General features: G+C 48.0%; 1 protein-coding gene across 1 annotated transcript in view; it reads left to right on the top strand.

Annotated features, from left to right (window-relative positions):
• The window catches only part of LOC147442845 (protein translocase subunit SECA2, chloroplastic-like), a 111,553-nt gene that overhangs the window by 12,740 nt on the left and 75,970 nt on the right, over positions 1-22,843 (top strand). The window contains exon 4 of the mRNA XM_086528861.1: positions 11,073-11,189. Within this exon, the coding sequence (XP_086384987.1) occupies positions 11,073-11,189 (117 nt within the window). The remainder of the gene's footprint in view (positions 1-11,072; positions 11,190-22,843) is intronic.

The raw sequence follows: 22,843 nt of genomic DNA, 5'->3' as shown, positions 1-22,843 counted from the left end.
AAAATCTTTTCTTTTCTTCAGGTCAAAACATATTCAACCTTTATCCATCGTTCAGTTCTCCCAAAAGAATGAGTAAGAAAACTGAAGTTCATCAAGTACAATCTCTAACCCCTTCATTTATCAAAGTCGCTTTCTCGGCCCGGTAGTCAACCACGGCGTAGTTCTTGTGGTACCAAGGGATCCTGAGTAGAACGTCACTCGCGTGCCCTGAACACCCCTGTCATTGCAAACGAAGTTTGCCAATGCTCGGTGTAATGGCAACATCCCATCCGGGTGCCAGTCGAACTACCTCCGCTTGTGGCGTCAGTCTGTCGGGCGTAGTTCCAAATCGAGCCGCCAATTCCAAGTGAAAAGAAGTTGGCCTTGGCTCCTTCAAAAGGGCTTCCTGATCCTTCACTTTGCCCCAAAAGCGGCAAATTTTGTACTTTCATTCATTAGATTCGGTGCAGGTCCCACGCCATGTGGTACCAGTTCTGCTTTTCTATCTGCCTTTTCTGCCACATTCCTCAGCTGCTCTCGAACTCTCAGACCTGTCGTCGTCTTTACCATTCTGTTCTTTCTATGCCTTATCAGGGCACTTCGCGGAGATATGTCCATGTTCCCCGCATCCAAAGCACTTCCCCTCCCTGATGTAGCGAGTCCGCTCCTGAGGAGTAAGTCTGGGTCGTGCATCCTTTTTCTCTGGGTTGCTCTTTCTTTTTCTACTTTCATTCCCAGAAGTCTGTCCAGTTCGTTGTGTCGTGACCTCATCTCTGGGGTAGGTCAGACTGCCAGAGTGAATTGCAAAGCCCCGCTTCGCATGACTCATCAACTCCTGAATAGAAGCTGACTTCTGTTTCAAGCAGTGGTCTCGGATCTCTGTAGGTAGACCCAATGTAAACCGCTCAATCTGTTCTCTGAACGAGATCTTCTTGAATGAAGAGGCAGGTAGAAAAGAGGTCCAAAATTTTTCACAGTAAGAATTCACTGTATCGCTCTTGGTCATCCGGAGATGGTTCCAAGCAGCTCGTATATCTCGCTCAAACTCTTGAGTCAACCAAGAAGAAATAAAAAGCTTCTTAAATTTCAGCCATTTAACTGGCGCACTCTTGTTAAAAGAAGCGTGGACCACCAAGTACGAGCATTCCCCTTAAGGTAAGAGGTAGCTCTCCGAATCTTGGAGTGCTCTGAATAGCGTCCTCCCGCGAAAGCGATGTCAAACTGCTGTATAAAAGACAAAGCCTTCAAAGCATCTGAGTATCTTGAAAAGTATCAAACTTGATCGAGTGGCCGCCTTCCTTAAACTCTCGGACTTTCTTGCTTTCATCTTCGAGAAAGTCATACTGGTTGGCTTTGTAAAATTCTTCTTGTTCCCATAAAAGTTTCCATTGTCAGAATCTGAGCTGTCTGTAGACAAGTCCTCAGTAGAACTGTCATTCTCTGGGCGAGATGTAGCCTTCTTTCCCTTTTTCTTGCCCTTTCCGAAGCTTTGTTTCTCGCTTCGCTTTTTGCTTTTTTTTTTTCTGTCTTCTTGGCTCGAGTCTGAAGAGCTAGAAGAACTGTCAGAAGAAGAAGAAGAAGAAGAAGTGGGTAGGTCTTCAAACTTGACGCGCTGCTTCAATTTCTTTGCCTTGTCAAATGTCGACCGACAACCCAAAAATCCCGGGAAGTCAGTGTTTTTCTTCTGCTTTTTGCCGTGCTTTTTGGCTTTCTTTTGCGCGTCAAAAAGCTGAGCAATCCGTGCATCAACCACGTTCTCCAGTTCCTTCTCCGTATATTTCTTGGAGGCAGAAGGTTTCTTGAGAGCAGGTTTTGAGAGTGGTGTTGTGGTTCTCTGCCACTCCATCTGTACCTCTTCCAAAGAGGTCTGGTTCATATATTTTGCCATCTTTGGGTCCTTGGCAAAATTGAGCATCGTCTTTGTTGCATTGCCAATCAATTGACGACGCTCCATCTCTCTTTGCTCCGCCTGAGTAGGCCGAGGCGGTCCATACTCTCTGTCTGAATCTTCGTTGTGATCCCAGCCCGCATCTCCAGATGCAGAGGGAGTTGACTGATCATTGCCTGAAGCCATAGGTGCCGCAGAAAAAAAATTTCGGGGATCGGATTTCCCGTAGAAGAGAAATCGGCCGTGCTCTGATACCACTGTAACAGACTTGGACACTCCAAGTCAAGAATCAACCGCGACAGCACCAAATAACCACTTCAAAACAATTCACAGATCACAATAGATTTGCACTAGCCGGGCGGAGTTTTGTGCCTAGAGATATTGGCCCCAAAGACTGGCGCCCCTTTCGGTATTTCTTTTTATATTCATCAGATCAAAGTACAAGAGAGTGGTTAGGGTTTCACTCTCAGACTTTGCGTCCAGATGCTCTGAGAAGTGAAGCCCTCACCACTTATTTAAAGATACAAGGGACGCCCAAAAGCAGAGTCCCAAAAGCTTTTAAAATAAAAGGCATCAGTTCTCTCTCTCTCTTAGAGAGTCTTTTCTCTTTTTTTATAAAAAAAAGCAAGATTCGTGTCGCTCATCATTTTCCAAAAAAAAAAATAAATTTTTTTAAATATTTTTTTTTCAGCCTCCGCGATTTCCGGAAATTAGGGTTTCTGGCAGAAATTAGGGTTTGCAGGAATTTTAGGGTTTCTTGCAGAAATTAGGGTTTCTGCTGTCCGCCACGTCATCACTTTGTGACACAAGTTCTTGATGCTATGATGCAATGACGATCTAAGTTGGTGAGATGGCGACGACGACGCTAACGACTGTTGGCTGAAAACGCTGCTGTAGCAGGGTTGAAAACGCTGTGGCAGCAGGCTGAAAAACGCTGATCTTGTTGTTGTAAAAACGCTAGCTTTGCTGATGTGCAAACACTAGTCTTGTTGATCTGCAAACGCTTGCTGTAGGAATCCCTGGCGCTAGGCCGAGGAAGCTTGCAGAAAACGCTAGTCTTGGACGAGTTCTTGCTGAGGAGAAACAATAGAGGGCCTGCTGCAGATTTTGCCTGTGCTCTCTTGGTTTCTTCTGCTCTACTGAGTGACTGCCAGGTTTAACTTAGCAAACTTGCCCTACCGAGTTTCCCAACAAAGTCACTTGTTAATAATAAGTGAAAAAAGGCTAAAATAGGGAAAATGAGTTCTGTGCACTGTAAAATACTAAAATGCTCATGATGACCACTGACTGTAATGTTGATGATCATGTTGTGTGCAACCAGAGGATATGCAGCTACTCTAAGTGCCTGGACATGCACGGCCTGCGCACAAGCTCACAAAGCTGCCAGAACACTTCCTAAGCTGATCTGAACACTGGACCTGAAGTAGCTTGTCCACATGCACATAGGGTTAAATGTACACATGACAGCGGCAAGGGTTGACTTCATAGCAATCCTTTGAAACATGATTAATTTTGTCACAATGTGTGCACGTCAAGTTCTTTTTGTGGTTGCGGTTGTAGTGGTTGGATGATACAATAAAAGCACCGTTTATGTGAGGTTGACTACCTTTGATTTTCTTTTTGCGCTCTTGAAGAGAGTTTATGACATCTTCAAGTTTAGGAATTGGGTCTTTCTCCTTGAGCATTGTTACGATTTGTCCAAAATCTGCATCTGCTACAACTTTGAGAAGCACAACAATTTGTTCTCATTTTCTTTTGGGCATTTTATATATGTCAACTGTGTGCAAGTACTTTTGAGCCTATTGACGAGAGATGACACATCTTCTCCAGGCTCCATAAGGCATCCATAGAGTTACATTTTTAATGCAATTTTAGAATGCTTGGCAATAGCGCCAAAATGCTGTTCTAAAGTTATCCATGCTTCATGTGCAATGGTGCAATTATCCAAATAATGCACAAAGTTGTCGTCAAGGGAGGTGAGCAGAATGCCGAGAGCTTGCTCGTCTTTAGCTGCAAATCGTGCTAAGCTTTGTTGCGTTTCTACTCTGTCATCATTATTTACCTGCTTAATTCCCCCAGGGATTACAGTTCGATACTTGGGTTGTCAGGTTGGTTTGGACTTGTCTCCCGAGCAGCAGATTGCTCCTCTTCTCCTGTCCATCAGAAGAAAGCTGTTACATTGGAGCTCAGCACGACTTTCGCTGGCTGGTAGAGTAGTAGTTGCCAACTAGGTGCTGTTGGCGACTATGTGGTACATCACTTCCTGCTGGATCTTCTCGAGTTCTTGTATCAGCCAGGTAGAGAGGCTGATCAGGAACTTTCTTTGGTCAGGACGTGACACTCAGATAGCCCGAGCCAAGGTGGCTTGGTCGGTCATCACGCTTCCTTGTTCTTAGGGAGGGCTTGGGATCATTGATCTAGCACAGCAGAGCAGAGCCCTTCTTGGGAAGTTCATAGTTAGAGGCCTTCCAGGTGAGGAGCCCTGGAAGGAGTTCTTGCTGCAGAGGCTTCGAGCCAGGGTGCCTCAGTCAGGAGGCCCTTGGCAACCTTCGACCAGATGGATCTTTACAGAGATGTGCCGAGTTGGTTTGAGCAGGAGACTGGAGGACCGCTTCGCTGTGAGTTTGCTTCGATCTTGGGAGCTCTTACAGCGTGGCTTGGAGCAGAGACAACCGACGTGCACGGAGGAGCGCCTACGGCAGCCCCTCGCTGGAACCCCATGGTTAGCACTCAGAGAGGCCACTTGGTTGGTAGCCGGCCTCATGTTTCCTGGGGTCCCATGGCAGTAGGTCCAGCGCGCTCTCTAGCTGACTGGCTAGAGTTCACAGGTTTGTCAGAGGTGCAGGGTTTCTAGCTACAGGGCATGAGAGGGATGCAGAGCATGTGTCAGGACATCTTAGAGTCAGTTCCAGCTGAGTGGCTCACGCCTCTCGAACCAGTAGCACCCCGGTGGATGGGAGCCTTCATACGACTGGAGGTTCTCATTTCAGTCAGGGCCTACTCAGAGACTGTCCCAGCCCTGTTCTTCGAGCTTCAGGGTGGGGGACGATTACAGCGAATTGCAGTAGAGGCCCCGCAGGTAGCAGAGTGCTGTTTCCAGAGGATCCGAGTTGTGGGCATCTGTGGGAGGACTTGCGTCATAGACCCTGACCCAACAGCTCTTTGAGACTGGACACTGGAGGCTATGGGCTTGGGAGTGTTGTCCACTGGCACGAGTACAGTGGGATCCTGGTGAGTGGCTATGGAGGGACCCCTTCTCTTCTGCAGACCACCCAGGAGTCCCCTTCTTTCAGTACATTGTTCGGCTTGGACGTCATATACTTGCAGCACAGAGAGAGGCCCGCCCCGCTGCAGCACGTCATTGGCAGGAGGAGGGCCTCACAGTCGAGTTCTTGGCAGCCTTTTGGCAGAGGCTGTGGGACTCCAGACAGCGGAGGCACGTCACTTTGTTTCAGTGGCTGGTTGCACACAGAGCTACAGCAGTAGGGAGCTGGCTTGTGCATAGTGGTCTCTCGGCCGCATGTGCAGCCTGCGACCAGTTGGTGGAGAGTCAGCGCCATTGTCTTTGGGACTGTCCCTCGGCCTAGCAGGTGTGGCTACGAGTTCTTCGGCTGATGCCTACTCTCTCCACGGCTAGACAGTACACTTGGGGAGCAGCGGCTTGGTCCACTCTCACGGGCCCGGCACTTTAGTTTGAGCTATCTTCCACCAGCAAGATGATAATGATACAGGGGGGGGCGACCTACACTCCAGTTTGCTACAGAGTTTACTCCACAGGAGTGGTGCAGTGAGAGAGAGGAGTGTTGGGAGCTCATTAGTGTCCTGACACTTTGGTTCATCTGGCGGGCCCGCTGTTTCCGCATTTTTGAGGCTCGCTCTGTCCCACCAGCAGAGACTGTTCGTGACTTTTGGCTAGAGCTGATCCATACTCTCAGAGGACAGCTTGAGGGACTACAGGGCAGCTCCGACCGCATGCGGGAGCGCCGTGAGGCTTTCCTTCGACTCAGGCGCCCTGGGCCTTTCTACACCATTGTCCAGGGGGTGCTCAGATGTCATGTGACACATCCCAACCCTATGTGTCAGTGGACAAGCTACACCACAGCAGGGTTCAGTCAGTTTAGATTAGCAGTGATCTGGCACTTTTGTGAGTCTATTCGTAGACCGCGCATGCGTAGTCACTTAGCATAGATGCATATCCTCCGGTTGCACACAGCATGACCATCGGAATTCCCATAAGAATCCATTAGCATCAGTTAGGGGAATTTTCCAGTGCATTTAGCCTATTTTCCTATTTATTGGTATTTTCACTTATTATTTTTAAGTGACTTGCCAACAAAAGTAGGTAGGGCAATTTTGCTAAGTTAATATATAAGCAAACCCAAGTTAGCACTTTCTGGCAGAAGAGGCAGCAGGAGCACCTTGCTCAACAGGCAACTTCTCAGCAAGACCAACCCCCGCGACTACTCTGGCGTTTTCTCCACAGAAGACCTAGCGTTTTTGCATCAGATCAGCCTTGGCGATTTGTGCACAGCAGATCAGCCCCGGCGTCATCACGACACAACAGATCAGCCTTAGCGTTTTTGCATTTGCAGAACCCCGGCGACAGAAGGACCAATTTCAGCCCTTGGCGTTTTTGGATTTCAGCAGCAAATTAAGACCGGCATTATTCACCTAAAGTGTAGCAGATTCAGCCCGTAAAGACCATCAGTTTTCAGCACTAAGAAACCTCATTTTTCAGCCAAGAAAACGCAGCCAAAACAGTCATTTTCAGCCACCGAAACAGTCCCGAAATTCAGCAGTTAGAAGATCCCAGATTCAGCCATCAAGTCGCCGTCGTCATCATCGTCGTCGTCATCGGCATAGTCCCATTGCATTCGCATTGTACGCTTTGTGCAATCAAAGTAGACCACTCTTGCCGACGAGAGTGGGGCCTTCGGAGGAGGGTTTTACAAACCTCTCGGTGTCGTATCTCTTCTCTCTCCTTCTCTCAGTCTCATTCATTTGCACGCACAACATCCACTCACTTTGTTCGTGACCACAACACTCTACAAGACGGAAAGCTCTCTCTTTCCCTAAGAACTAAAAGGAACCTTGAGAATAAAGATCACTAATCTTGAGAAAATACAACATTCATTCCGCTGCACCTAACATCAGATGGCACTACCGACCACCTGTGTGGCTCTTCCCTCCTCCCATCTCTTGATTTAGCCTCATTGTATATATGTTGTTCTTCATTGGGAGAGTCTCCCCATCATGTTTGTTGTAGCCCTTTCTTGCAGAGGTGGTTGTAGCCCTACGGGCAGTTTTCATTAACTAATAGAAGGATCCTTTTCTCGGAAAAAAAAAAGCAAAACCAGGCTGTGTCCATATCAAGATGCATCTGCAAAATCAAAGGCTGGATGATGTTCCCAATCATAGAGCGGAAAAGATCATGCTTAAAATAAGTATTATTGACATGCAAAAGACGCTTTCTTGGAACGGAGCTGTCAGTAGAAAAAGATCCGAATCGCCATTTCAAACAAACGAGAGCATGATCTGAGAGGCACAGGGTGTAATCAATCCTCATGTCACATACAAATTCATCATACTGCTGCATATTGAAAAGATACTAGCGATCTAGTAGAGCGCGATAGATAGATTGAGCATTATGTTGAAATGTGAATCCGGGATCGTCCGTATTCAGAAGAAGCCATAAATCCAAACCATGACAAGTGAACATAAAATGATCCCATGATTCCACATGAAGTATATGAGAGTGCCCAATAGTATTGTCTGTGGTATCTGGAGCATTATTAAAATCCCCACAGAGAAAAGCATTGGAACGCCAGGAATACGAGGAGATGGCATTCCATAACCATGCACGATCAACAGACGCTGTGTATGCATATAATCCCCCAAATTCAAATACTTCCCCATTAACAATACATTGGACAACCATCCATCTGCCATCCGGGTCATTAAAGACCAGAGTCTGGAAGAGCTCTTATTGAACAACCATAAGCACTCCAGAAAAACCAGCCGAACCTGCATAAGCTATCCAATAACCCGCAAAATAAGAAGTTTGTTTGGTGAAATGGTGCTGGTTATGCTCTTGAAGAACAACTATGTCCGGCTTACATGTATGTACATAGTGCCCGGTAAGTCGCCTCTTGTTGTGGTTGCATATCCCCCACACATTATATGGAATGCAATTCAAAGAACTATGCATTTTGTACAATATATACAGTGGACGAGGAAACATTAAAAGAGACTCAAGCAGTGGTGCCCATTGCCACATCCTCATTTGCAGTGGGCACATGAGGTGGCACAGCATAACCAGGACCAAGAGTGCTCAAAATAAGGGCACCATGCGATGAAGAGGCTTCCCCTGTAACCACTTCTTTGTAGGTACGAACAACTTTATCCGAGGCCTCAGCCAAAGAAGTGTTATCATTACAAGGGAGTTTTTTCTGAGGGACATTTTCAAAGGGGCCACATAGTTATGAAAAGATGCCAAAGTGTGGGTTTTAATAGTTTTCTTCGGCACCAGCCAAGCCTGAGAAGCTGCAACTGTTCTTTGCCTCGATCATTAACATTCGGAGAAATAGGGATCGACTGCAATTGTGCTTGCTTTCCTTTGCCTTTAGCCATCTTAGCCATGGCGGTGGAAGCCGACAGGCCTTTGATCAGAGGCTCAACAAAAGATTTAGGAGGTTGTGGAGACGGAGCGGAAGGGACAGCTGAAGGAGGTGGTTGCAAATTCGGTTCCGAACATTCGGACTGCATATGCCCAAACTTGCCACAACAGAAGCAGGAATTGGCAAACTTACCCCATTTGAGTTTGAACGGATGCTTTCCAACCACTGTATTCCCCGAATAAACCGAAATGCCTGTTGGTTAGGGATGTCAGTGTCCCACAGAATACAAAACCAATTCGTGTTGGCGTCCAACTTAGGAGGGCAAATGACTTTGCCCAACTGAGCAACTAGTAAGGGAAGAAAATGATGTCCAGTACGAGGAAAATCCACCACCTCGACCCAGACAATACACTTATGACGAATAAGACTCTGGTAATCCTTGGTGAGAGCCCAAGGCAATACATGAGTCATCTGCGTATTGAAGCAAAGAGAAGACATTCCGAGCAAAGCATCCCGAGCATCCATGTCGGCTAGAAATACTTCATAAAAGCCTCGTGCGCCAAAATAAACTCCCCGGACTACTTATTATTTGAGTAGGAAGTCAACCCATTGGCCTACATCGTGAGCCGTAGGCATTTTTCCGGGGAAAGAAGAGAATCACAGTGTTAAGAGCGTATTGAGCAACAGGATCCATAAGCTCCTGTACAGGAATGCACACTTCCATGACAAGAAGAGGGCCTTCCCAGGCTCGCCGTGCATCTTCAAAGTCCTCATGCGAACATTCCTTAATTAGGGTTAAAGCATCCATAGCTGAGCTTTCCATGGCTTTCCAACGCTTGTGTATACACTGCTCGCTAGAGTCCATGCGAAACGATCACCACGCTTTCCATGCAGCTGTACAAAAAACACACTGCTGCTACAGATTCTCGTAAAAAAACTGTGCAGTACGTCTACTGAAATCTTCCCCTTTGATAATAATTTCAGATTCACACGCACACACAAATATATAACTAGACATTTTCTTTGGTTCCTTTTCCTCTCTTTATTCAAGGCAAGCTATCATATAATTATTACATTTCTTATGCTTGTTTTTGTAAGAAATCATAGCTTCTAATGCTTTTTATAAGGCAATTGATTCCAAATATAATTACTGTAAATGTGCACTGAGCCAAAGGGCACTGGATAGGGAGGCATCTTCAAGCATAACACAAACTATGAATGGGATAGGGTGATTGGTTTTAGGGTTACAGTTCTTCATGGGAGTCATTAATGGAATGGGATAGGGTGATGGATTTTAGGGTTACAGTTCTTCATGGGAGCCATTAATGGTTTCTCTCTGTAGCAACCATATGGTCAGTTGCGGTTACAGTTCTTCATGGTAGCCATTAATGTTTGGGGTTTCTCTCGGTAGCAACCGTACAATCAGTTACTTTTCTCTTATCATTTTAAACATATCTTGCGAGATTGCTATTCTCTCATCTTCCAGCCAAATTTTGTGAGAGTTTCTTTTTGGTCCAACCCCTAGTTTTTGCACCACTTTTGTGGTACCTATTGGGCAATGCTTCATCTTTTTGTTTCAACTTGAATCTTGGAGGTGTGCTTAATCTCTTTTGTTTGATTTGGAATAGTCAGTGAAGGCCTTTAAAGGGTCCGTTGGGGTCACTTTACTCGAGTCCCCCACAGTGCAGCACAGCAACATGAGTGTTAGCACACACAGAGGGTGCCTTAAAGGCTAATTCCCAAATCGTGCTGTGCTATCGGATGGAAGAGATACTGACATGGATGCTGGGTGTGGCAGTGAGGGCCACAACTCTCTTGTGTAGGAACATTCTAGCTTCAAGCATCGAATTCTTTCTATTCTATCTCTCTTTCAGTCACCTCAATTGTTTGGAGCTTTTTATTGCAGTTATTGTCGTGCACTTTTTTCACCACCTTCTGTCTTAGTAGAGTCTGGCCACATATAGAGTTGTCAACCGTGTTGACTGCCTCTAATTGCAGAATTGCTTAAGTCTGTAAGTTATTGGCACCGTTCCTTGGCTTTATATAGTCACAATCTTGAAATCCGTTTTCCTACACACCATCATCGACCAATCTCTAAGTAATGACACTTCTATTAAAATATAGACTACTTTTTAGTGGATCATTGTATTTGTTTGTATTTGAGGATAAGTCCACACAAATACTTTTTATAGATGCAACTGCTTTAAAGCTCAAGCAGGACATGCAAATGCAAGGCTTTGGGTGGCAACCAAGATTGAAAACTAATTATACATAATGGTTAAATGCCCTAGACCTGAAACAGTAGGATATGATATACATTATCACCAATAATATGTGAAAACTATTAGTTGATTAGATTGTGAACAGGTGCTTGTTTGAACTGCTATCTTTGTGCCTTTTGTATGTGCACATGTGTGAGTTAGTTGGCGTGTTTTGTTGCGCAATCACCATAAAGCCCAGTAAATCTATTTACAGTAGCTAAACAAACAAAGATGCTTGTGAACTTGTACATACTCATTGATGGGATGCACGTGGAAACACAAGCACACTGCTCTTTACTAACTAGTCATTCTTTTTTTGTCTTCCAGGGCTCAAATTGGCGGAATCTTGTAAACTTAAATCATTGGGTTGTTCAAGACTATTACAAGCTAGTAAGCAGGGTCAATGCATTGGAGATGAGGATGCAAAGGCTTACAGATGAACAGGTTTTTTTCTTCTACCTGAGAAGCAGCAAAAAGTTTCCTACTTTTTGTATCTTCTTCAGGCAGTAGCGACTGATAACAATCTTCTCCTCCCTTTATCATTGCGAGGGCGTCTTTTTTTTTCTCAACAGTTTTGAGTCCATTGATATGGTTTATTTGTCTCCACTCTTCCACATTGTACCTCTAACTTTGTTTTTAGTTTTATTTTTTGTACCCACAGACATACCTCACATCTGACAAGACGTGTGATTACTTTTTTCATAGGTCATTTTTCCTTGTAGCTTTGCTTTCCAATTTTCCCTCATTGTTGAGGTCGACCTGACATTGTTTATAGTTTTATTTTTTGTACCCACAGACATACTTCACATCTGACAAGACTTGTTATTACTTTTCATTTCCTAGTTCATGTTTCCCTGTAACTTTGCTTTTCCAATTTTCCCCTCATTGTTTGGAGGGATAGAATTCTCTCTTCCATCAGTGAGGACGACATGGGACCAACGGTGCTTGAGTCGCTTTCTACTTGAGATGTACCAGCACTGAGAGCATCTCTTACTGGAGTGGGAGAGACCGTATCAGACAGACTAGTTTTTTCACCCTACACATATGACATCTCACCAGGGTGCTAAAGCGCACAGCAGGGAGTCAACATTGCTAGAGCACTGGGGATCCGAGCTTGTAAATGATAGAGAGCCCTTGGTACAAACCATCACAATGCAATCACGTGGCGTCAATCTGCAAGTTCTGTGTGTGAAGTGATACCCCAGAGGGTTTCTTTAATATGGCCAAAGGACTTGCAACAATAGCAGGTCCCCAAAAAGCAAGGGCTCTCCAAAATAGCTCCCTCCTCTTCTTTTTCCCCCAAAAAGAGAGAAGAAAAGCACTTCTTTTTATGCTATTTTAGATCTAGTTTTCGAGAGAGAAAACTGGTTTTGAGAGAGAAAATTGCGGATTCTAGAGAGAAAATCTACTCTAGAGAGAGAAGATCAGAAATTCAGGTCTATAGAGAGAAATTCAGTAGATTCTAGAAAGAGAAAGCCAATGTACGTAGAGGATTCCGGCATTGACAAAGAGATTGGCATGGACTGTCTCTCTCTCTCTCTATATATATATAGAGAGAGAGAAATGAAATGTTATATTAACGTCTTCAAAAGGCCAAAGTGACCTATGAGGCCAGAAAGTTACAATGTGGTGGATCTGATACAAAGTCAGAATAACAAGATGACAAAATGACAGAATGACAAAATAAAATACTATGGAATCCTAAACTGCTAGGTGTGGACTAAGCAGCTAAACAACTAGCTGGGATAGCTAGATCACATGAGATCTAGCATCGGTCGCTAGCGGATCTCATCAACCTCCTCCATGGTCACTTGTCTGACCGGCCACATGCATGTCGAGCCAAAGTGGCCTGAATCCTTTGATGCAGCCTCCGTCGATGCTGTGTAGTCCTCCGCAGTCGTGGGCATCTGGATCTCCCCAGCTCAGTTGCTCGGTCGATTAGTATGCATCTGGTGTAAAGCGACGAGCTCTGCTGTGGTAGTAACTCCTCCGGGTGTCCAGTGGCAGCTCTAAAGAAGTCTGTGATCTGTCTCTGAGACTGGCTAGCCTCTCCTCCCATCAGGCTCTCTCTGTGTCTGCGCAGCTCGAGCAAGAACAAACCCAGGCATCTCTGATCCTCGCACCGCATGACTCTAGAGAATGGTCCAAAGCCCTCTCTGAACAAGCAATGGAAGCGGCCTCGTATCTCGTAGTAGACGGGGCAGTGGCATGTGTAGTGCAACTCTGTCTTAGGCTCGATGTCACGCAGGGGGCATGTCCTAGCCTCTGCTGGTACTCCACTGTATCTTCCAGTCTCGATCCGCAGCTGGTGTGAAGATGTGCGTATCTGGCCAATAGCACATCGTATCCCATGAGACAACTGGGTGTCCATGTATCTGGGCCTCGTCACAAAACCATCCTCCGTAAGCTGGAGGAGATGCTCTCTGTAGAAAGCCATCTTCGTGCCCAGCTCCTGTGCTGGCTGTATCCATGTCCTCTTGGTGTCTAGCTGAGTCAAGTCCTGGCGAATGAGCCTAGTGATCTCGGACTGTGTTAGAGTCAGAAAGGGTGCATCCAGTGAGTACTGGAAGGGAGGCAGTCTGTCTATGCTGAACCCATGCGCCTAAAACCATGATGTCATCTCCCCATACCAGCATGCTGTATCTCCCTGCATGGCTAACTGTCGAGAGGACTCAAGTGCAAGGCGTGCATGTCTGTCTTTGGGAAGTTCCCACATGTGGTGTATGAAGGAGACAGATCTGGTGAGCGCCTCAACCACCAGTGGGGGGGCAGCTAGCTCTGCTCGTATGATAGCACGTGGTACTGAAGCCTTGGCTCTAATGAGCCGCGAGATCATAGAGACTAGAGGCTTCTGCATGTCCCCCCATCCATCACTACGGCTTGTCCTCCCGTGATGATCCAGTGAAGGTCCCCAAATCTCAGCTCCATAAAACAATGCAGAAGCCACCAAAGTGTCAAAGAGCCAGAGCTTCGTGCGAGGCTCCTGAAACTGAACCTGTGAACACATCCTTTCCAATCTACCCAATGCTGCATGGGCTTTGGTCAATCTAGTCTCTGCTGCCCTCAATGAAAATGCTGGCCCACTAAAAACCACTCCAAGGTAAGTGTAAGCATCTGTATACTCCACCTTCTCCTGGCCGTATGTGAAGGCGGGCGCTGACCTTCTGATCCATTGTGGGGTGGTATTAATTACCATGACCTTGGTTTTACCAAGGTTGACGAACAAACCACTTTCCTGGGCAAACCTATGCAAAGCATCCAAGTGACGTTGCATCCCCTCTGGAGAGTCGGAGATCAACACAATATCATCAGCATGTAACAATAGCGGAATCCATGTCCTTGCCAGCTGTGCACCTCTATCACCATCTCTCTATGTAGTCAGAAACCTCATCTACATACATACCAAATAGAGTAGGAGAGAGCGGGCAGCCCTGCTTCACCCCAATAGTGGAGTAAACCGGTGTGGATAGACCCTCTGGGGTGCGTACATGCCCCACTACTGACCTGTATAATGCCATGACTCCCCAAATAAGCTCTGTGGGTACTCCCATCTGCTGTAATCTGCGCATCAATCTAGCTCTGGGCACTGTGTCAAATGCTTTTCGGAAATCCACAAAGCTACAATAGATCCGTGTCCCACGCGATCTGCCCTCCTCAATGATGGGTCTGAGTGTCAAGATATGGTCAAGAGTAGAAAAACCCCTCTGAAACCTGCCTGCCCGGCTGCGAGTATCCCCTCCCTCTCTACCCATCTACTCAGCTGCTGCTCAAGAATAGATGCGTACAACCGTGCCAATGTGTGTCCAATCATGATAGTGCGATAGTTCCCAGGTTCCATAGAGTCTCCCGACTTGAAGATAGGTAAAATAGTAGATAGGCTCCAAGTATCAGGCAAGCCCTCACACATGGCACGGTTAAACATAACTGCTAGAAGCTCTGCTAGTAAATCTCTGGCATGCGTGGAATGCTCAGCCACTAAGCCATCATGATCATATGCTCTTCCAGTCCTCATCCTGTCAATGGCCTTCCTCACCATCTCAGCAGTGAACAAAGCACATATGTGTGGGCATGGATCGGGGGGTCCGGGAAGGCGGGGCTGCTCAGGAACTGTGTACAGAGATGATGCATACTGGCCCCAAGCCTCTGTAGAAGTGATGGCGGGGGGGGGGGGGTGGGGTGCTCATGAAAGAGCCTCCATGCCTTATGTGAGTCCTGACTCAAGAATAGCTTGTATAGATCCTGCTCTAGGTGAGCCAAAAATGCCCTCTTCTTCCGCCGCACTAGGTTTCGGAAGTCAATCTGTGACTGCCTGTGAGTGATGTCCCCCAAAAGCATCTCCCTCTGAAGTCTAGCTCTAGTGTCCCGGCATTCCTCATCATACCAATTGTTCTAGGGCATGCTCCCCGAAAGGCGTCTCTGCTCAGGCTGGGTATGTGGGTATGCCTCTGCTGCTGCATCATGTAGTGTCTGTGTCAGTATAGTAGTAAGCTCCTCCAGAGGTCTCCCTGGCTCCTCTGTGCACAGGCGTCTTTAGATCCCATCTATGTATACAAAGTCGGTCTCCCGCGTGAAGGTGTAGCGAGTAGGGGCTGCTGCCTGTAGCCTGTGTGCTACACAAAATTGAAAAGAAATGGTCAGCGACACAAGAGCATGATCCACTGCCACACCAACAGGTCTGGGTCCAACCGTGAGGTCCTGGATACTAGAGATGGGGCTCGGCTGTGCCATGACATAATCCTCTGTGTTGGCTCCATGTCTGTGTGGAAAGCATGTAAAACCCCCCCGTAGCGGGAAATCTCTGTAGGCCATTCAAGATGGCCAATCCATGTGCAGTCCCCATGTCTATCAAGTGTCGTCCATACTCAGTGTGTTCTCCATCCTGTGATAGTCTGGATAGGCCCGTCTCTGCAACATCCAACTCTCTCAGCATCTCCTCTGAAGTATCATAAAATACTGTTTGATGATGGGCAGTCCTAGCATTGAAGTCCCCTAGAATGATGATGTCACCATCCCTAGAGAACTTCCATATGTCATCATCCACAATAGAGAAGGGGGACTGTCCTCTGGGTGGTGCATAAACTGACGTACTCGGGGGAAAGTAGCAAATAGCAATGTAAAGATATTTGCCTGTCTCTGCTCTCAATCTCACCCACATGTACCTAGCTTGCTCATCCCTGCGGGCTATATGTATCAATGGCTGCAACTCCTCCCTGAATAACACTGCCACTCCTCCTGAGCCCCGCCCTCTGTGCTCTGATCGTGTCTCCTGTCTACAGGCTGTCTCCCATCTATATCCACTAATGCGAGGCATAGATTGCCCCGGGGCCTGATGTGTCTCAGAGTAGAAGACGATGTCTCTTCCCGTAAAACTATCCTCATATCAAGGCGCATAGATCCATTACAATTCCAGGTGACAACTTTGAGTGTGGTCCCATAGGTCTCGCACTGCCATGTGGAGTGCCGCTTACAATCACCACCCGGTCATCTCTGTAGAAGGCTGTCTTTCCCTTCTCCCTTGCCGCTTGAACTGTGGCATTACTTCTCTCATATGCGCAAGCTGTGTGAGGGTGAGGTCATGTCCAAGGAATATGCCCGTTTTCTTTAGTGTAGGGCGCTTCTTCAAGAAGTCCTTCTTTGCCTCCATGGATGGGAAACGGATGATTGAAGCTCTTCCTTTTGAAGTCTCCCCATTGCCTTGTGTCTTCTTCCTTACCCTCCATGCCTTTGTATGAGTAGCCTCACTACCCATCATGCGGAGAAGTTCTTTGACTTCCCCTTCCACATCATCTCGGTCTTTTAGACCGGTTACTCTTATATTCAAGGCTCTAGTTTTCCTTCGCTGCTCTTCTTCTAGAGTCATGTTGATGACTGTAGGAGTGGGGCATCTCCCTTTCCATTTGTGTTATCCGCTTGTTTGTAAGCACAAAGGTTGCTTTCGTATGGGGCTTACATACTGGCGAAATGATCATGGCCTCCACTGGCGAAGCGCTCATGGCTTCCATTGGCGATGCGGGCCTCCATTGGCAACCTTTGTAAGCACAAAGGTTGCTTACGTATGGGGCTTACATACTGGCGAAATGATCATGGCCTCCACTGGCGAAGCGCTCATGGCCTCCATTGGCGATGCGGGTATAGCTCGATGTTCTGGCTCAGTTGAGTCCATGAGAGAGAATCTATGTCCTCCTCAGCTCGTCTAGCCCATCACGGTTACAATACAAAAAGGAAAGGGGTCGGAGCACGGTGATCCACCCTTCTGCTGGCATACAAAAATGAGGGCTCGAGACCCACTCGAGAGACCCGTGCACCTTCAAAAATGCAAGAAGCTGTGGCTGGCACAATATGCACACGGCCCCCTCTGTGGGTGAGGCTCGCTGCCCCGAGACATGCTGGCAAGAACAACCTATAACAGCCAATGGTGCAGCCCTGTTGGCTGTTGGCAAACGACCTGCACCTGTATAGAGAGAAATGAAATGAAATGAAGTGAAATGTTATATTAACGTCTTCTAAAGGCCATAATGACCTATGAGACCCGAAAGTTACAAAGTGGTGGATCTGATACAAAGTCAGAGTAACAAAATAACCTAACGACAGTACAAAACAAAGATATATACTATGGGGTCCTAAGTTGATCGATGTGAACCAAGCAAAACAAAAGACTAAGCAAAAAAATGGGCGGCTTGTTGGGATAGCTGAATCACAAGAGATCTAGCATCGGTCGTTAGAGAGAGAGAGAGAGAGAGAGAGAGAGAGAGAGAGAGAGAGAGAGAGAGAGAGAGAGAGAGAGAGAGAGAGAGAGAGAGAGAGAGAGAGAGAGAAAGATTTTTAACGTCTATGTCAGGCCGAAATCGGCCTATGAGACAAATCAAATGTACATGGCGTGTATGTCATCCGTCTATCGGAAAGACAAATGAAACAAAACTGATACAAAACTGAACTGAATGTAGGTAGTGGAGTATCTGAGGAGGGATGGAGCTCTATCTCTAGGGGTATATGCATGTCTATATGCTCAAGGTATCACAATCATGAGAATGCATCAAGCTATCTAGCTCCATCCTGTACTAATGGGGGGATGTAAGATGTGGTACATGGGCGGGTCTGGTGCCAAGGCTACCCGGATGAAAGCTGTCGGGTCGGCCCTCATCCGAGCCACTCGCTCCTCAGTGGCACGGCGCTCCCGGGCTCGGATCTCCTCGATCTGTCGGTGGTGGGAGCTCGCGCCCCTGTAGCCTGTGACTCGTGGTCGTCGTCTAGCTCGGCTCACCTCCGCCTGTGGGAGTGTCACTCCCCTCTGAGTGTCTGGTGAGGGAGGGGCGGCAATCCTCTGAAAGAAGTCTGTGAGCTGCGACTGTCTCCCCTCTGTCTGTGTAGCTGTGTGTGGCTGTAGTAGTGTGTCCCGATGGCTCTGTATCTCTAGTAAGAAACGTCCGAGCTGTCTCTGATCTCGAGAGTCCATGATCTCTCGGAGAGTGGGCTGTCCTCTGAATAAGGCCTCATACCTGCCTCTGATCTCAGTGTATGCTCTGCATCTACATACAAAGCGCTCCTCACTCTCCACCTCCTCTGTGCAGGCTCTGCAGACTCGCTCCTCCCTGGGAACACCAGTATGTCTCCCGATCTCAATCTCTAACCTGTGTGAAGCCACTCTCAGCTGACCAATCGCCACCCGTGAGCTATGTGGCATATATGTGTCCATGTAGCGTGGTCTCTGTATGAACCCCCCAGACAATATGGTGAGAAACTGGTCTCTGTAATCTGACATCCTCGTCCCCAAGCCAGGTGACTCCCAGACTCTCCTAGTGTATAGCTGCCACAGATTCTGTCTCAATACCAAGTTCCTCTCACTGCGAGAGAGGTGAACATATGGTGAGTGGGGTCGTACTGGAATGGTGGTAGGCTCTCCATGTCAAGACCGTGTCCCTCAAACCATGCTCTGACCTGTGAGTACCATGCTCTCTCATGCCCACTCTCTGATAGCTGTATAGCTGCCTCAAATGCTCTACGAGTAAGTCTGTCTGGAGGTAGCTCTCTCATCCTCTGGATGAAGCAGACTGTCTGGAATAGTGCCTCTACAACCATAGGTGGTGTGGCGAGCTCGGCTCTAATAATGTCATGTGGCACTGTCTTCTTGCTGCGGAGCAAGCGTGAGATCATACATACCTGTGGCCTCTCAAGCTGTGTCCACTGGTCAGCTGTCAATCCTGGTGCCCATACTGCCGCCGAGTACATCAAGGCTGGGGTGACTAAGGTGTCGAAAAGCCACCCCTTCGTGCGGGGCTCCTGAAAGTGTGCTTGGTGGCATCTCCGCTCTAGCATGGTCAGAGCTGCATATCCTCGGGTGAGCCTGTCAGCAGCAGCCTGCCTCATAGTGAAGGGTCCTGGTAGGCTAGTGAATGTGATGCCAAGGTAGACATAGGAGGTGACTACATCAACCTGTCCTCCTGCTGCTGTGAAGGTGGCAGCGCTCCTCACCGCACTGGATGTGTGAAAGATCATAACCTTGGTTTTGCCAAGGTTCACAGTCAACCCCCTGTGTGTGCTGAATTCGTCCAAGGCCTCAAGATGGCGTTGCAAGCCCTCGGGTGACTCTGAAATCAACACAATATCATCAGCATATAACATGATGTGGACCGGAGTACCTGCCAAGTCGCTCCCCTCTCCTCCTGCTTGCAGTATGTAGTCGGAGATCTCGTCGATGTAGAGCCCAAAGAGTGTCGGGGAGAGTGGGCATCCTTGCTTAACACCAATGGTGCTAGCAATGGTCTCTGAAAAACCGCGTGGGCAACGAACTCGACCCGTCACCCTCTCGTAGAGAGCATATAAGGCCCAAATCATCTCTGTTGGTACCCCAATGCTGTGAAGGCGCTGGAAGAGTCTCTCGCGTGGGACTGTGTCAAAGGCCTTGTGGAAATCCACAAAGCAGCAGTAAAGCCTCTTCTTCCGCGCCTTTGCCCCATCAATGAGGCAGCGCAGAACGAAGATGTGATCAGTGGTGGAGAAAGCTCGTCTGAAACCTGCCTGGCCTGGAGCTCGTAAACCCTCGGTCTCTGCGTAGCAGCTGAGCTGTGCCTCAAGTACTGCTCCATATAGCTTGGCCATCGTGTGGCCAATCATGATAGTCGTGTAGTTCCCTGGGTCCAGGGTGTCGCCAGATTTGTGGATAGGCACTATGGTGTGCTGTGTCCACTCCTCTGGGAAGCCCTCCCCTATAGCCCGGTTGAAGACATGTGCAATCAACGGGGCTATAGTGGAGGCCGCATAAATGATGTGCTCACTCTGTAATCCAATATGGTCAGCTGATCGTCTGTGCTGCATGCGGCGTATGGCCCTCTCTACCATCTCTGCTGTAAAGAAGGAGGAGCACGTGGGGCGTGGCTCGTGTGGCTGTGGGATAGGAGGCTGCCCTGGCACCTCATAAAGTCGCTCTGCATAATCATGCCATATCTGTGGATCCTCAATAGCTGTAGTCGGACGTGGCTCGCGTAGGTGCGCCATGCCGTCGCGCTATCCATGCTCATGAATAGGCGGTATAGCTCAAGCTCCTGTGCCTCTTCGAATGCTCGCCGCTTTTGGCGTGTCAGCGTCTTCATATGCCATCTGGCCTCTCTCTCTGTGATCTCTCCTAAGGCTCGCCGTGCACGGAGGCGTCGGTATAGCTCTCTGCACTCATCATCATACCAGCGGTTCTGAGGTATAGTCCCGGGGGGGGGGAGTGCGTCCTGTGTGAGTGGTGTGTGGAAAAGAGCTAATAGCTGAAGTGTGGAGAACGGAAGAGATATGTGATGTGAGAACTGAGAGTGGTGTGGATGGGTGGAGGAGGCATAGGCCATGCTCGACCTCGGCCGAGTAAAGAGAGGCTAGCTCATGTGTGAAATGGATGGTGGTGTGTGGAGTGTGTGCTATGGAGCTGTGTGGGATGGTATCTCCGGTGATGGAGAAAGAGAGGTATGTGTGGTATAAGTCTAGAACATGAAGGCTTCGCTCCCAATCGGTAGATCAAGAGAGGCCAAGAAAAGGACAAGGACCCTCTTCATAAGGCCAAGAGAATGCTCCTCTCGTAGACATTGGTTAAGGCTCTATACACCAGCAAAGGTGGCGTCCTCTGTGGGAAGATGATATTCCTGTATGCCGTGAGCCATAGTCGCAAGGGACGCCCTTTTTCGGGCTTCCCATCCCCACTTGTTGTCCCGCCCTCTTTTTTACACTAAAAATCCATTTGAGCCCCGTCCCCCGTTCCCCGTCCCAGAATGCGTCCCTTGTGACTATGCCGTGAGCACAGCATACAGGATTCCTCTGTGGGAAGATGATATTCCTGTATGACGTGAGCATGGCCAAAAATCCACTCGTATGGTATGTATCGATCAAACCACAAGACGTACCCTCTGGAATCACAACCGTCAATGCAGGATCGGAATGAAAGGTTCCTCGTAGATCGCACACAGCCCTTAAATTAAAAGGATGCAACACTCCTCTGAGGGGTTTTATGTGATGGGTTTTAGGGTTAGGATTTTTGCGACGTCATAGACACAACTAATCATTGTGTTTGTGTGGCCTGTCGTAGACTCTCTCTCTCTCTCTCTCTCTCTCTCTCTCTCTCTCTCTCTCTCTCTCTAGAGATAGTCCATGCCAACCTTTAAGGTCAAGTCTTAAGTTCAACTCTCCTCGTCCGATAGATCTTTAAGGTCTCTTGGAATAGTTTCCTACGACGTTAAAATACTCTTCTTCTTCTTCTTCTTCTTCTCCTTCTTCTTCTCCTTCTTCTTTTGCTTCTTCTCCTTCTTCTCCTTCTTCTTCTTCTTCTGCTTCTTTTGCTTCTTCTTCGTCTTCTGCTTCTCCTTCTTCTTCTCCTTCTTCTCCTTCTCCTTCTTCTTCTCCTTCTTCTTCTTCTTTTGCTTCTCCTTCTTCTTCTCCTCCTTCTTCTTTCCTTCTTCTTCTTCTTCTGTTGCTTCTTCTTCTGCTTCTCCTGCTTCTTCTTCTCCTCCTCCTCCTTCTTCTCCTTCTCCTTCTTCTTCTTCTCTTCTTCTTCTTCTTCTTCTGCCTCTCTCTCTCTCTCTCTCTCTCTCTCTCTCTCTCTCTCTCTCTCTCTCTCTCTCTCTCTCTCTCTAGCGCCCTCCTCCTGCTGCACCAGCGCGCGTACCTGCTGCTGTGCTGCTCCAGGCACACTACTGCTGTACTGCGCGCTGCTGTGTCACCCCAGCTGCTCAGTGCGCCCACCCCACCTGCACAGCACCCCCAGTACCCGCCTGTTGCTGCTGCTGTTATACCAACCTGCTGCTGCTGCTGAATTGCCTCTCCTTGCTACACACGTACTCCCTCTCTTCCCCTCACGCAGCCCCTCCCCCCCCCCCCCCCCTCACGCAACCTCGCAGCCTCCCTCCAGCCTCCCCCTCACGCAGCCCCTCCCTCACGCAGCCCCCCCTCCAGCCCCCCTCCAGCCTCCCTCCTCACGCAGCCCCTCCTCGCTCACCATCATCTCTCTCTCTCTCTCTCTCTCTCTCTCTCTCTCTCTCTCTCTCTCTCTCTCTCTCTCTCTCTCTCTCTCTCTCTCTCTCTCTCTCTCACACACACACACACACACACGGATACATACCCACACACACACTACACACATACACGCATACACACACGTACTCCCTCTCTTCCCCTTCTCCCCTCTTCTTCACAATATGAAGAGAGGGTAGTTTCGAAGACAACCATGTCTTCCCCCATCATCAAGACGCCGACATCGACAATGAAGACAACCTTCATGCTCACGAACAAGAGGCTTGCACAATTGGAGAAGGACATGAAAGAATGGTGGATGGAGAGAGAGATATGGAGGGAGGAGAAAGCCACCTTCATCAAGCTATGGAACGAAGAGAAGGAGGACATGAGAGCGGAAATCCAAAATCTCAAAGAGGAGAAGAAGAGAAGGGTATTGAGGACAAATTAGAGGCCACCAAAGAAGGATGGGTCGAAGTGGTCAAAAAGAATATCAAGAAGGTAGCAAGAGAGGAAGCCCAAAAAGATGAGGTACTCATCGTACACACAACCATCGAGGAGGAGAAGATGCGACAAGCTCGCCGTCTCAATGTGCGAGTGACCGGCATCAAAGAAGAAGA

Source organism: Adiantum capillus-veneris, chromosome 14, assembly GCF_014529385.1.
Source record: "Adiantum capillus-veneris isolate H3 chromosome 14, ASM1452938v2, whole genome shotgun sequence".
Lineage (NCBI taxonomy): Eukaryota > Viridiplantae > Streptophyta > Polypodiopsida > Polypodiales > Pteridaceae > Adiantum > Adiantum capillus-veneris.
Note: the sequence above shows the minus strand (reverse complement) of the source record. Positions and strands in the feature narration are given on the sequence as shown.